The following is a 13,298-nucleotide window of genomic DNA, read 5'->3' as shown; positions in this document are numbered from 1 at the left end:
GATGAAAGTTGAAATCAAGGTGGTGCCGTGCTGAATGTGGTGATAGTAGCAGTGGCCTAAGTCTACGGATTAGACTTGGACTGCCTGCCGCACACAACTTAAATTCTTAGTGGTATGAAAGGATCAGATTAGACTACTGTATTCAGTGCCTCAGACTATTTCTTTCCCACTGTGTTTTGTGATTCCAGCTGTTGTATAACAACACTCAACACCTCTATTTCTAACCTTGTAAGTTCGGGGGCATGAACGATTTTTCTACGAGTTTCTATCGCTGCTTAACAAGAAAGAACTAGCATATCCCGGTTGTGTGCAACATGTACAGCCGGGTTCTTCTCCTGCTCGATGCTGATCTACCTAAATAATTGTACGGAAACCATCAATCTACAAACCCCATGTTGCTCCTGTACCAGTTGGCATTTAAAGTGATGTATAAGAACTCGGAAGTGGATACCAATTGGTAATGCGTTACCACTTCGGATATTTTCATCACTGAATCCAGCTCCTAATGAGCATGTCTAAACAAGAAGTAGAAAGGCTCGGTCTGTATCGAATGGGTCCAGCTGCGCTGTTTCTTTGGTTCTAGCCTAGCACCTAGGTCGGCATCAGTTCTATGAGTTGTAGTTCAGGCCTCTAAGCTATCCACAACTCTTTTTGCGAATACATAAATTGATCTTCAACAGTCTTTAAGAGTGAAAACAAAATCTTGTTTAAATCATAAACACAGTTAATATGCAAAGGAGGTCGTAAGAAATTGAACACGGTAGAATCAGCACGCGACACAAAATCTTGTTTAAATCTGAACAACGAGAATGTGAAGGTCATGGTAGTCTATGGAGTCCAGCACGATTCAGATAAACTTAGACGTTCTGAAATATTTTCGTTGTGTCAAGCAGTAAAAGAAACAGATTGAGCAGATAAAATGCAAGGATTTAACTGTTTGCATATAATATATTACACGGGAACTTCCATTTTTCGATCTTTAATTCCAACTTTCTATGGCGAAAAACTGGAAAGCATATTGCAAACATCAGTGGATTTATAACAAATAGTTTCGTGGGATGCAGGACCTTAGGATGTTTATTGTATTATACAGCTAACTAAAAAATAGGGAAAAACCGGCTAATTGAAATAGAGATCACATCGTAGCATAGTACCATTTACATATATGAACCTTATAATAAAACTTACCTCAATACGGAATTCTGTAACCATTTGTCATCTCTCTCCTCTTTGATTCGAGTTTACGCTGAATCCTTATTCAGTATCTGGCTTGCGAAAGAGCAATGGAAACTCGTCGTCTTGTTCCCTGAAACTGTGTTCTTTGCTCATACTCTTCAATGCATGGTAAACCTGGTACATAGACCACCTGTCCTTAGGCCGAGAAATCACACAACTACTAGCAATCTTCAGAAACTGCAAAATTTCCTCGTCATGCCCTTTTCCAATGAGAGCTTTATCGATGGCATCCTTGGTTCGACCAGAATTATATAGATGATTCACCCAATCCACAACATTGCCCTTATAACCTTCATCAGCCGTGCTGACTTCGAGAGGCTTTTGCCCGGTCGCCAGCTCCAGAAGCACAATTCCAAGTCCATAAACGTCCCCTTTCAGTGACGCAACCAGAGTACTCGGATACTCTGGAGCTACATAACCGAGCTCTCCCAAGTCTCCGTTGACGAAACTGCTCTCCTTAGGATCAGAAGCCGTGAGCGTTGCCAATCCAAAATCCATTATCCTAGCATCAAAATCCTCGTCGAGGAGGATCACATTGGAGCATATGTTCTGATGCATAATCGGAGGTTGGCAACCGTGGTGAAGCCAAGCAAGTCCCCTGGCAGCACCCAAACCGATCCTAAACCTAGTCGGCCAATCCAATCCCTCACCACTTCCGTGCAACAACGAATGCAAAGTCCCACTCGACAAGTACTTATATACCAAAAGCTTTTCCTCCTCCACAATGCAGAAACCCAAAAGGGGGGTCAAATTCGGATGCCTAAGCTGTCCTAACCGGTTCATCTCCAACCGGAACTGCTTCTCAGCGAGCTTACAAGCACTAAGCCGCTTAATGGCCAGCGCCGACCCATCAGGCAGCAGGGCCTTGTAAGTAGTCCCCGTCCTAGTCGAAATGATCTCATTTTCGGGGCTAAAATTATTGGTAGCCGCCATCAAGTCCGCCAACTTAACCTTCACAAGTGGCTTCTGAAACAAGGAAACTTGAGTAAGCCTATGAGCCCTCAACTTTTCAGCCCAATCTTCCCTCGCAACACCAAAGCCTCCCGTCCTCCGCTGCTTACTCAGCCTCAAATGGTACCACCACCACAGCCCCAAAGCCGCCAGCAAAGACGCAGCCGCGCCAAAAACTCCGGCAGCAATTATAATAGCAAGACTCTTTTTGCTCAAGCCACCACACTTGGACCCGAGAGGCCCGCCGCAAAGCCCGCTGTTCCCGGCAAACTCCGCCTTATCAAAATCGTCGAGAAACGAGGGGATAGCTCCCTTCAACTTATTATTCGCCACCGAAAACCTCTTAAGCCTACCCAAGCTAGAGAATTCATAGGGAATCGGACCCGTAAGCTTATTATCTGAAAGGATCAGATTGTTCAGATACTTACAGTGCTGGAGGCCCGGCGGGATCGGGCCGGAGAAGTCGTTCCCGGACAAATCCAGGGTCACCAAAAAGGGCAACCAATCGCAAATATCCGGCGGAATCGACCCGGAAATAGCGTTGCTGCCGAGATCCAGACTCGTGAGGCTGGCGCAGTACTCTATCTCCTTGGGAACCGCGCCGGTGAGCTCCATCTCTCGGAGCTCCAGTTTGACGATCCGATTCTCCTTATCGTTCCAGCAGGTGACGCCGACGAACTTGCAGACGACTCCTACGGTGGTGTTCCGCAAATCCCAAGACGCCAGCTTCTCGAGCGGATCATGCAGCGACTGCTGCAGCCCCCGAAGGCACCTCAAGTCGTCTTCGACCACGACGGCGTAAGAGCAGAAATGGGTGCTCACACAGCTCAAAAACAACACCGGAATCCAAATCCTGGCTGTACGGGAATCCATATCCGGCCAATTCAGCAGGTAACAGATTGTGGGTTCTGCTCCTTGAGGTCTGAAATGCTCAAAGGTCCGGACTTTTTAGTCAAATTTGCGCGTAATCTGTGGGGAAGAAGGTAGGCTTGTAGAGAAAGCGAGGGCCATTGACTTCTCTGCGCCCTGTCTGAAGTCCGAAATTACCAATTTACCACTACATTCCAGGCAAATAGTGGCATGGAAAATTTAGGGTTGAATTGTACGAATCACTGCGAAATGTGTGACTGAAAATTGAGTGTTGAAAATTCTGGGGTTGTGTTAAATAAAGTTTTAATCTTGTTTTAGTTGGCAGGTGCTTAATTTAATTAACTTTAATTGAGGGATTATTTGACCAAAAGGGGCTGCCTACTGAACTACATAATGAACCGAATATGATACTTCTTTCAATTATTTAACTAACTTCCAATTAGTTTCTAATTAATGTGTGTTTTATTCTTCTGTATTGATTTGCCCTTTAGTGCCCAGCCAATCAGAGTTTGGGAATATGCATCATTGACTTTGACTGCCACTAGCTTGTAGACTGAGAGATATTTTTTAAGAAAACTAATAAAAAGGTTTAAAAATTTTGAGTTTTAACGGTAAGGATAAAATAAAGGGTAGAGTGAATGGTATCAGGATTGAGTTTTTAGTGTAAAAATATGGTTTTTATTAAAATAAACAGTACTGGAAACATTTAGTTAAAGTTCCCTATTTTTTAATGTGTTCAAAATATGAGCACATACTTTGGACATTGTTTAAAATGACACTTAAAAAAAATTTATATTATGACATTCAGTGTCTTAGGCCGTGTTCTCGATGCATTGAGATTTTTTTTCATTGATAGGATGGAATTTATCTTAGTATCGCTCCATTTGTCAAATTTGTTTCCCTTCTATTTTGGTCATATCTTTATTTTTGTTTCATGTGCTTTTTTTCAGTCAAATTTGTTTCATATTATAACTACTTGCGTTTATTTTATTCTTATTTCGTTTAGCGTTGATATCATATATGTATACATGGATAATGTGTTAGCTCTTTACATTCTTATCTATATAAATTGAATTACTCTACCAAATTATCTTGTAAAACAAAAACCACTATCAAGCTATTGAAATTATTATGTAATATTGACAATATCGTGAAAATATCACCGACATGAGAAGAAATCGACTTATTCTCAATCTCGGTGTCAATATTCGGAAAAAAGAAGAAGATTTTATTGGCCGAAACTAATACGTGCGCATACATTTCTTTATTAACTTTTAACATTAAAGAAATAAAAACATTTAAAGTAAAGATAATCCTAATTCATAATTTCACTCTTTCGATCGAAGATCTCGAAAACAAATTTGGCGATATCTAACCGACTCCTATCGTATGAATGCGAGTTGAATCTTTCCTGGCCCAAAATATACTTTGACATCAAAGCCCAATAAATAACAAAAACGAGGCCCAATAGAAGCCCAGTAACGCTCCAGCGGAGACGTGACCTTGACCGCGCGTTTACAGAAGAACCGCGACCCGCGTCATATTAAACTGTCGGAAACAGCTTTATGCCATCGGTGGGCCCCACAATTTTCCCTCCTCGCGCGCCTAAACGGGTGAAATGACCACACTAACCCCCAAGACCTAACTGACAGGGGCACACGCAATACAGGCACAGCTTAACAAGTAACAACCGAAAACCCACCCCCTTCTCTCTCTCTCTCTCTCTCTCTCGCCTACTGTTTCACTACTCTCACTAGTTAGTTGGCCCCCAAGAGAAAATGGACGACGAGGCGCAGGTGAAATTCTCAACCACCTTCCACCACTACTGGCGGCGGCGCCGCCATCGCCGCCTCAAATTTCAAATCTTTTCATCTTATATTGTAAAATCCGGTGCTGATTTACTTTGGTTTGTGGGTGATGATGATGATGATGCAGAAAATGGAGGCTCTGAAGAAGGCGTACGCGGAGATAATTCTGAACACGGCGAAAGAGGCGGCGGCGAGAGTAATGGCATCGGAGCGCAAGGCTCTCCGGTACCAGCACGATCTGCAATTTACGAAAGACGAGGCGCTTCGCGTGCTTTGCCGCTTAAAGCAAATGCTCGATTCCAAGGTTTGCTTCTTTCTTATTTTTCTTTTTTTTTTCCCTTCTGAATTTTGCATCCTTGAAGTTTAAAGTTTTTTTTTTTTTTTACTAGTTTTGATGATCGGATTCCTGTTCTTGGTTGGAAAGAGGGGTTTTTTTTTATTTGTCAAAACTAAATGGAATCATCAATCTTGAATCTTTGTGATTTTGTTTGGATGGAATATGAATGTGTTGGAATTCTGGAGGTTGTAATTGCGATTCGTTTTCGCGAAAGCAGCCATTTTCTGTTCTATTGAACGTAGATGATGCTTCACTTTTGGTGAACATTTATTTCGCTGAAATTTTGATGTCTACAGGGTGTCTCTTTGTGTGCTGTGAAAGCAGTTTTCTATTTCTAAAAGCAAAAGCTCTTTGTTAATTTTTAGGTATACTGAACTTTGACGAAATGGAAGGTAGCAATTGAAGAATCTTTGTAATCTAATTTGGATGGAACGTGAGTGTTTTGATTTGAGAGTAATTGCAATTCGTTGCTATGAAAAAGCATTTTTCGGGTATTTTTAACTTTGAAGAAGCTTCACGTTTCAAAAAGCAAGAAATCCCTTTGCATCTTCTGTTCAAGCAATTAAATTTTCCAAAAAGCTAGATAGCATTTCCCAAGTGCTAACTACTTGTTCGACTGTCAACGTTGTCGTTTAGGAGTAAGCTCTTTGTTGATGTTTAATCAATCTACACATTTTGAAACTCCTGTGATGCATCCATTATGCCTTGTCTAAATTTGCAGGGTTTACTCCTTGTGATGTTTGGTCGTTTATACTTGCGTCGTCTGGTATTGCTTGAAGGTTCTATAGATTCTCAATGTAATATACCCATGTGCAAATTGAGTGATGCAAGAGTTTTATGTATATCTTATGGAATTTATACTGATCACTCACTCATTGTATTTACTATAAGTGCTCTTACTTAGTGGACATTTCAATTGACGCAGACAAGTGAAGCGGAGATAACTTCTTTGAGCCAACAAAGAAAGATTGAAGAGCTTGAAGCGCAGCTCCAAGAGGCGGAGGATATCATAACTGATCTGAGATCAGAGTTGAAACAAGTATGGAGTGAATTGGAGAGGGTAAATAACAACCAAGTGAAGCCTTTGGACGAACAAATGACGATTGAAGATGCATCATTTTCCTACAATCCGATACCTGAGCCCATCATACTATCTTCTTTAGCTTCAGAACATGAAACTATTCCAACTTCTGGCCCAAAGAACATCGAAGTAAATAGAGGTATTGAGCATAAGTGCTGTAATGAAATGAAACGAAGTGTTTCTGATTTGGATAAATTGTTTGCACCTGACTCTGACCTTGCCTCAATAATCATGAGACCCAAGGAGCCTGAGCTGCTCAGAAATGGATGCACACAGAGAATTCGTGCTTTTGAAAGAAACTTACTTGATGATAAACCGCTGCCCTCTGGATATGTAGACAATAGCATTTGCCATGAGAAGAATGAGTTGGTCATCAAAGCAAATGACAAGGAGGAAGAAAAGTGTGATTCACCCTCTTTTAGCGACAACAGCGTGGAAGTAGTTAATGGCCCATCTTTGGAAGAGACCAAAAGGAATGCTAAAGTGCACACATTACGAAGAAGGCAGACTGGATTTGGGAAAGCCAAAACCTCGGGCCGATATCGTCCTAGTGAGCTCATGAAATCTCACCAACAAACTTCTGTTCCTTCTCGTTGTAGAGTGTATTCGGTCAATGGAAATGATAGTTCTCAAAAAGAAGCTTGCATCCTGCCCTCTATCGAGACCAAGAATGTAGACATGAAAGGAACTTCCAGTGGGTTGGAAGAAAGTTTGCAGCATAGTAGCTGCTATTTCATGGACAGAGTTAAGAATATTCCGAAGGGAAAAAGAAAAAGGAAAATGAAAAGTAAGGATGACATTACAACCTCACTCACGACTACTGATCAGCCATCTTCTGTTCTGTCCCGCTGCAGGACTTTTGCGTATTTACTTTATGGTGGTGTGAAATCTTGGGAAGATCAACCAATCACAACTGAAAATGCGGCTAAGATGAAGCCATTGCCCCGTCTGGATCGTGGGTTGAGATTAATGAGAAATGATGTGGATCCTATATCAGGGTCAGCTAGTGTCGCGGTGAGCATGAAGGGGATGAATAAATCTGGAACTGTCCAGGATGCAGCAGACAAGGACATGGAGTTGATAGATGTGCCTGTGTTGATGACGGAAAGTGATGGTATTGAGAATTCAGAGGCCCTGAGTTCTGAACTCGACCTTTGTTCTGTTGATGTATCACTAATGAACTCCGAGCTAAAAACTGTCAAAGTGTCATTGATGAATTCTGAACTAGAACATGTGAATGCATCATCGATGAAATCTGAATTAAAAGATGCAAGTGCATTATTGATGAGTTCTGAATTAAAAGACGTGAGAGCATCAGAACAATCAAATGGATCTCCTAGTCATGTGGACAACAGCAGACTTCTCAAGTACACTTTCCAGAGGAAGCGCAAGAATTCCTCAAGGAATCCTGGTGAAGAGATCACTGCTAAGAGGAGGATGGAAGAGAAAGAATGTGTTGCACAACAGCCACAAACGACAGATGAATTATCTAGGGACAGCCGGCGACTGGCTCAGGTTGCTCGACAGGTTGGTTGCCAACAGTCCTTTTCTTCATTCCAAATTTGAATTGAAAACTGAGATAACTTGACCTTATTTTTCACATCCGTGAATTGTATTAGCACGCCAAGGGCTAAGGTCACTGTGCACTGTGTTTGGGAAAAGTTTACTTAGGCTGGGGAGGAAAGTAGGTCAATTAGGCAACCATGAATCATGAAATGTGTTACAATTCACGCATATTTGTTAAATTTCACAGAGCAAAACAAATACAATTGGATATTGTAATGTTCCATTGAAACTCGGGATCTTTGGTTGAAATGACCTGAAGTATATTGTAGAGCTTTAATCCCCAAGGCGAGAACTATAACAAGATTGCTAAATACGGAACTTAGCCGCTGTTGCCTCCAAACTTATTTATGCTTTGATATATGGTTTGTCTGTGAAATCTTTATTTTTGGGGACTACACTCTATAATCTATATGCCTGTTAAGTTACTGCTACGGGGTCATTGATCTCGCTTAATCTTTCATTTGTTGGCAGCTCATATCATTGTCTGGGAAGAGATGGGATTAAGAACCACGATCAGAGGTAGTTTTCGAAGGATGTTTTTTGACAAAAATTGACGGACAATTGGCTGCATAGCATCAGGGGAGAAAGAGGGAAAGAGAGAGGCGGCAAGAGAGATTTATAAATATGCAGTAATGTCCGTTAATTCTCAGTTTTTCAATACTATTTTTACAAATCAATTCCTCTCAAAACTTCTTCCAAGATGCCTCCAAACATTTATCGTCTGCGATTTTCAGTAAGCATATTGCAAGCTGACGCTTAGAATCTTTTGTATCTCATTCTCGTAGCACAGGAAGCTGCTCGAACAAGTCATCATGTGAGTTAGATCAGTTTGGTTAAAGGTAGTGTGTCCGTCTACTTGCATCCTGATTCAATCCCCTCAGAAAATTAGAGCAGTTTAGAATGATAACCACTTCAGTGTCTAGTTGCTGAAAGTTTGGGCCATTTCTTGTTTACTTGATTCTTTTTTCTTCTGTTTGGTCCGCAAAGGGTTCAATCTAAAAACCGATGCAATTCGCTTCCAAATGTCTGCCCACGGCATAACGAGCTGGTTTTTGCATTTCAGCCCGGTTTGGTTTTAGATAGTTCCTTTTTTTTTTGGTCCAGACCAAATCAGGTTCAGATTGACCGGTTTGGTTAGTTGGACCATCTTAACGCCCACATTTGCATTTGAATGTACTTTTAAAACACATCACAATATCAAGACTGAATATTAATTGGACAAGAGATTCTTGTGGACCTGTAGATTGAAATCTCTTCTTTCTATGAAAATTTGAAAAAACGCAGGAACCCAAAAGAACCAAAAGAATGATTCTCTGGTGCTGACAGCTGCTGCCGCTGACGGTGGTGGTGATGTAATTACGGTGGCATGAGGGGTCGTTTTTCTGATGATGAAGCAAACAGGCGTGCTTTTTCGACCTTCACGTTTTATAATTTCGTTGCCCCTCCTTTACGCGGCAAGGCCCGCTTTTCTGAGTTCCAACTTCCGATTCGAGTAAAAAGGCATGCGCCTTTCCTTACTACTTCTCTAGAATTTCGCCTAACCTAAGCTTTAATTAAATTAAATCAAACTAGCATTGGCCCACATAATTTGTATGAATGAACATATTTTTTTGGGAAATGAGAAGGAGAGAGAACATGGGGAGAGTCGGAGATTTTTTGTTTTTTGTTTTTTTAATATTGAAGGTATTTTAACATCGTCTATAGATAAAGTTTCAATAAAAAACAGTAAAATTTGAAGATGTGAAATTACAATATGGCCCATAATTTTTTTTGTATGATAGAAGGCTAATTTGTCTTTTCACATTTTTTTTATTGACAAAGAAAATTTTATTAATTAGTAGAGATATTTTTCTTCCATTTTCATACAAGCAAGAAGATCGACCTTGATAATCCCAAAAGTAATGACTTTTGTTTTGGTAGGCTGGAATTTAATCCAGCGCCAAAATTAAGAGAATTTTTGTTGGTTTAACAGAATATTTTGTCACATAATCTCATTCATTACTTTAAATTATGTAACGGGTGAGATGGAGTGATGAACATATTTGATTACGTGTGAGAATGTCTTAAAAACCAAAGGTAAAAAAACTTGCATGGTTAAATCTAAAGTCGAGAAATTGTCCAGAATATATTCCTGCATGACTATGACAAAACTCATATTGAACATATATTAAGAGAATTTAGCAAGCTAAGTTTCCAAAATCAAGAAAACATTTTGAGTGTAATTGAGGATATCCTCTATCATACTTACTCCTCACGTAACAGAGAAACAGGAGAAAGACTTATATAAACATGTTCACCATTACATGGTGTCATTTATCCAATAATACATTGTCATGTGCCAGTTTTTCCCCACACAGCAATGTATCATTAGATCAGTATGCTACGTAGCGGTGCACATGTCAATGCATTATTGGACAAAAGACGTCATGTGGCAGTGACAATAAACCCGTTTCATGTAAATTGCTCTTGTGATAGAATGATTACACGTAAGAATACTTTCACAACCAGCTAGAAGACTAAATCCAAATTGGAGAACTCATCATATGGTTGCAATTCACGTCGCTGAAAGGAAGAACATGGACTGCAGGCTTCAGTGAATATATGTCTAGATGTCTCCCCTCCCCAAGCAAGCTTAAGTCACGTCTCTCTGATCATCACAGCTGCCCCTTGAAAAACTGAAGCGCACTCACAAATCCCACAAAATCCTCTCCTGTTCAGCAACCCAAAATCCCACGGATAAATCCCATCCCCCCACCCCCTGCCCCTGGTACATATAAACCAGACCAAACAGATGATATCACAATTTGTAACATCTGAGAAAACCAAACACATTGATATCATATGGAGAAGATGAGAGAGAGTGGGAGAATAAACACAGTTTTGGTCACAGCAGGAGCAGCTGTGTTGATGGCATGTTTGAAACGTTTTATGTTAATGGTGTTTCTCATGGAGCAATGGCGGGCGTGGGTTTTCCTTCTACTCAACCTTGTCCTCTTAGCCATTGTTTTCACCTCCATTTCTTCCGGGACGTCGAGTATTGGTCGAGAATGTGAAAACAAAAACAATGGCGAAAACAATGCCGAAGGATTCAAAAGCAACGAAGGAGTAAAGAGAAGAGAGTATCGGTGCCCATCAGCTCCTCAAATAGTTGAACGAGTTAAGGTATGTGAGGATGAAATGTGCAAGAGATCGGACAGCGGCGGTGGTGAGAGCGAGCATGAGCGGGTTGAAGACGATGCGGAGGACGAGGAGGTTAGGAAGCTGTCGAAGGAGGATTTGAATGAGAAAGTGGAAGCTTTCATCGTTATGTTCCGGCAGCATTTGGTTTCCGATGCAAGAAACTGATTAAGGTTGTAGGGTTAAGGGTTTAAAAAACCAGCATTCTGATTTTTAAACCTGTAATATGTTTTAGTTAGTGATGTTGGAAGGAGTTGTTTAGAGTGTAATAATAGGGTCTCATATACGAAGAAAGTTGAGATTCCATTATAAAACCAATTGGTAATATGAATGCAAGATTTTTCCTCTTATCAATGTGTATGGCAATATGGGTGCAAGAACCTTCCTCCCATCAATGTAGTGTTCATTCTCAACATGTTTCATTAGTACATGTGTGAATTTTCAAGCCTAACACGTGGATAACACAAGAGGGTATGTGAAGCACGTGTGGCAGTTGAGTTTTACACGTGGGACAACTTGCTTTAATACTATGAAAAAAGCTCAGGTTCTACTATAAAACCAATTGACAATTTGAGAGTAGCCTAATTTACTTATAAGCACATGCAATGTCCTTTCGTCCATCAAAATGAAATTCATTATGAACATTGTGTGACTAAGTGAGACGGAAATTTGTATGTACCTTTTGAATTATAACCTTGTAGAGAGACTTGCATGTATTTGGGCGTATATTATAGTATCTCTCTCTTTTTTCACGTAATGAAAACGTTTTCTCATGTAAGAGATTACATGAAAAGAAATATAGATACAAAACCGAGCCTGCCATATATGCGATGCAACAATATCAAATAAATTAACAAGGTTAATTTTCCCACCCAAACAAACTTCCAAACACTTGACAAGGTATTCAATTCCGAACAATACTTGGCTACTCAAAGATGAGTAGGAACTCTCACTCGAAACTCTTAATGTTTTAATCACAAAGCTTTGTGCTTATGATCAGAATCGTTCATACTATGAATCATACGGTAAAGATCATCTCTGCAAAAAATAAATTAAAACTAAGGTCGTTTAGTCAATTTATTGTAGTAAATACATAGACGATTCGTAATGCTTTTACAAATACCGTTGGTTTGTTTTTACATAGTTTGATGACTAAACGACCTTAGTTTTAATTGATTTTTTGCAAATACAATCTTTACAGGGTGATTTATAACATGAACGGTTCTGATTATAAACACAAAATTCTATAAATTGACAACGAACAATTTTAAGAAATTTTAAGTAGAATTTCCTACTCATCTTTAAGTAGCTAAGCATTGTTCTTCAATTTCTATGATGGGTGCTAGAATGGGAGGGTATGGTCGTCATTTTACGAGTAATGATTGGAAAAGGAATCAAATGGTCCCCAAGGAACGAAGGTTGAGGAGTAAGCATCTCATTATAGTTTGAGGTAGAAAGCTATCTGCAAAGACTATAATCGCATAGACTTCTCCCGCCAGAATGTCTCAAACCCAAGAAAACAAGAAGAATTTAATTAAAATACGTCAAAATCCAGCTTCCAAAGGATAAGTGTGGATCAAATTAATTCCGATCCGCCAGTTCAAATCTGCAAGGTACACTGAGGCCACAAAAGGTCAAAGTGCAGAAGATTTTAACTCAAGGCCAGCCTGCACAACCGACGAAAAACGTAACTTTTGTTTGGAGGCAGATTGCCTATCCTTTCCATCCTCTCTTATTTTATGCGATCACGGTTAAGTTACGTAAATATTTTATATTGATTTTTTATAGAGATAATAAGGCAAAAAGTAATAGAAATATAAAATATTGACATAGTTTAACTGTGATCGTATAAATTAGGAAGGAATGTGAATGACATCTAAACAGGAAGGCAGACAATCTGCTTCCAGGTTTTTTATAGTTATATTGAAAGTTTCAAACTTTGAAGCTAAGCTATTTTTACTGATCGCCGTACTCATTCATACCACCTGTCTGACCTATTTTTGCATGCTGCATACTTCATGTGCTTGTACAATAAATCCAAACGTACAAGTCACTGGCGTCATTACTACTTTGGACCCCATATCCATGCTCCCACATGGACCGATGGTGAGATGATCTTCATTTTGGAGTTTTATTTTGGCCATTAATCCTTACTAGGAGTTGGGACAACAACTTATCACATATAGACCAAAAGAGCTCAGTGGTTGATGAGTCGTCGGCCTCACTCTCATTGACGATTGGTGAGTCATGAAATTCACCTTCATCCACGATT

General features: G+C 40.0%; 4 protein-coding genes across 4 annotated transcripts; 3 read left to right on the top strand and 1 right to left on the bottom strand.

The window, feature by feature from the left end:
• Positions 1-1,016: 1,016 nt before the first annotated feature.
• On the bottom strand, positions 1,017-3,301 carry LOC103928471 (inactive LRR receptor-like serine/threonine-protein kinase BIR2). Its single transcript, XM_048577903.1, has one exon. It carries the CDS (start codon positions 3,058-3,060, stop codon positions 1,255-1,257), a length of 1,806 nt encoding a protein of 601 aa, XP_048433860.1. The 5' UTR covers positions 3,061-3,301; the 3' UTR covers positions 1,017-1,254.
• Positions 3,302-4,691: 1,390 nt separating this feature from the next.
• Positions 4,692-7,496, top strand: LOC125474202. Its single transcript, XM_048577640.1, has 4 exons — positions 4,692-4,853; positions 4,993-5,169; positions 6,128-7,444; positions 7,488-7,496. The coding sequence occupies exons 1-4, from the start codon at positions 4,836-4,838 to the stop codon at positions 7,494-7,496; spliced, it is 1,521 nt and encodes a 506-aa protein (XP_048433597.1). The 5' UTR covers positions 4,692-4,835.
• Positions 7,468-8,613, top strand: LOC125474346. The gene is made up of 2 exons (XM_048577904.1): positions 7,468-7,810; positions 8,321-8,613. Exons 1-2 carry the CDS (start codon positions 7,496-7,498, stop codon positions 8,351-8,353), a joined length of 348 nt encoding a protein of 115 aa, XP_048433861.1. The 5' UTR covers positions 7,468-7,495; the 3' UTR covers positions 8,354-8,613.
• Positions 8,614-10,690: 2,077 nt separating this feature from the next.
• On the top strand, positions 10,691-11,194 carry LOC125474201. Its single transcript, XM_048577639.1, has one exon. The coding sequence runs from the start codon at positions 10,691-10,693 to the stop codon at positions 11,192-11,194; it is 504 nt and encodes a 167-aa protein (XP_048433596.1).
• The last annotated feature ends 2,104 nt before the right edge of the window (positions 11,195-13,298 follow it).

Source organism: the organism of the source record quoted next, unplaced genomic scaffold, assembly GCF_019419815.1.
Source record: "Pyrus x bretschneideri cultivar Hongxiangsu unplaced genomic scaffold, Pyrus_bretschneideri_v1 Contig12, whole genome shotgun sequence".
NCBI lineage: Eukaryota > Viridiplantae > Streptophyta > Magnoliopsida > Rosales > Rosaceae > Pyrus > Pyrus x bretschneideri.
This window is presented reverse-complemented; position numbering and strand designations above follow the sequence as displayed.

Excerpts from the sequence above, each read along its gene's own strand:
- LOC125474202 (XM_048577640.1), top strand. Across the intron at positions 5,170-6,127 it reads AGCAAATGCTCGATTCCAAG|ACAAGTGAAGCGGAGATAAC; the intron begins GTTTGCTTCTTT and ends CAATTGACGCAG.
- LOC103928471 (XM_048577903.1), bottom strand. The coding sequence starts at position 3,060 with ATGGATTCCCGTACAGCCAGGATTTGGATTCCGGTGTTGTTTTTGAGC.
- LOC125474346 (XM_048577904.1), top strand. The coding sequence starts at position 7,496 with ATGAATTCTGAACTAGAACATGTGAATGCATCATCGATGAAATCTGAA. Across the intron at positions 7,811-8,320 it reads TGGCTCAGGTTGCTCGACAG|CTCATATCATTGTCTGGGAA; the intron begins GTTGGTTGCCAA and ends ATTTGTTGGCAG.
- LOC125474201 (XM_048577639.1), top strand. The coding sequence starts at position 10,691 with ATGGAGAAGATGAGAGAGAGTGGGAGAATAAACACAGTTTTGGTCACA.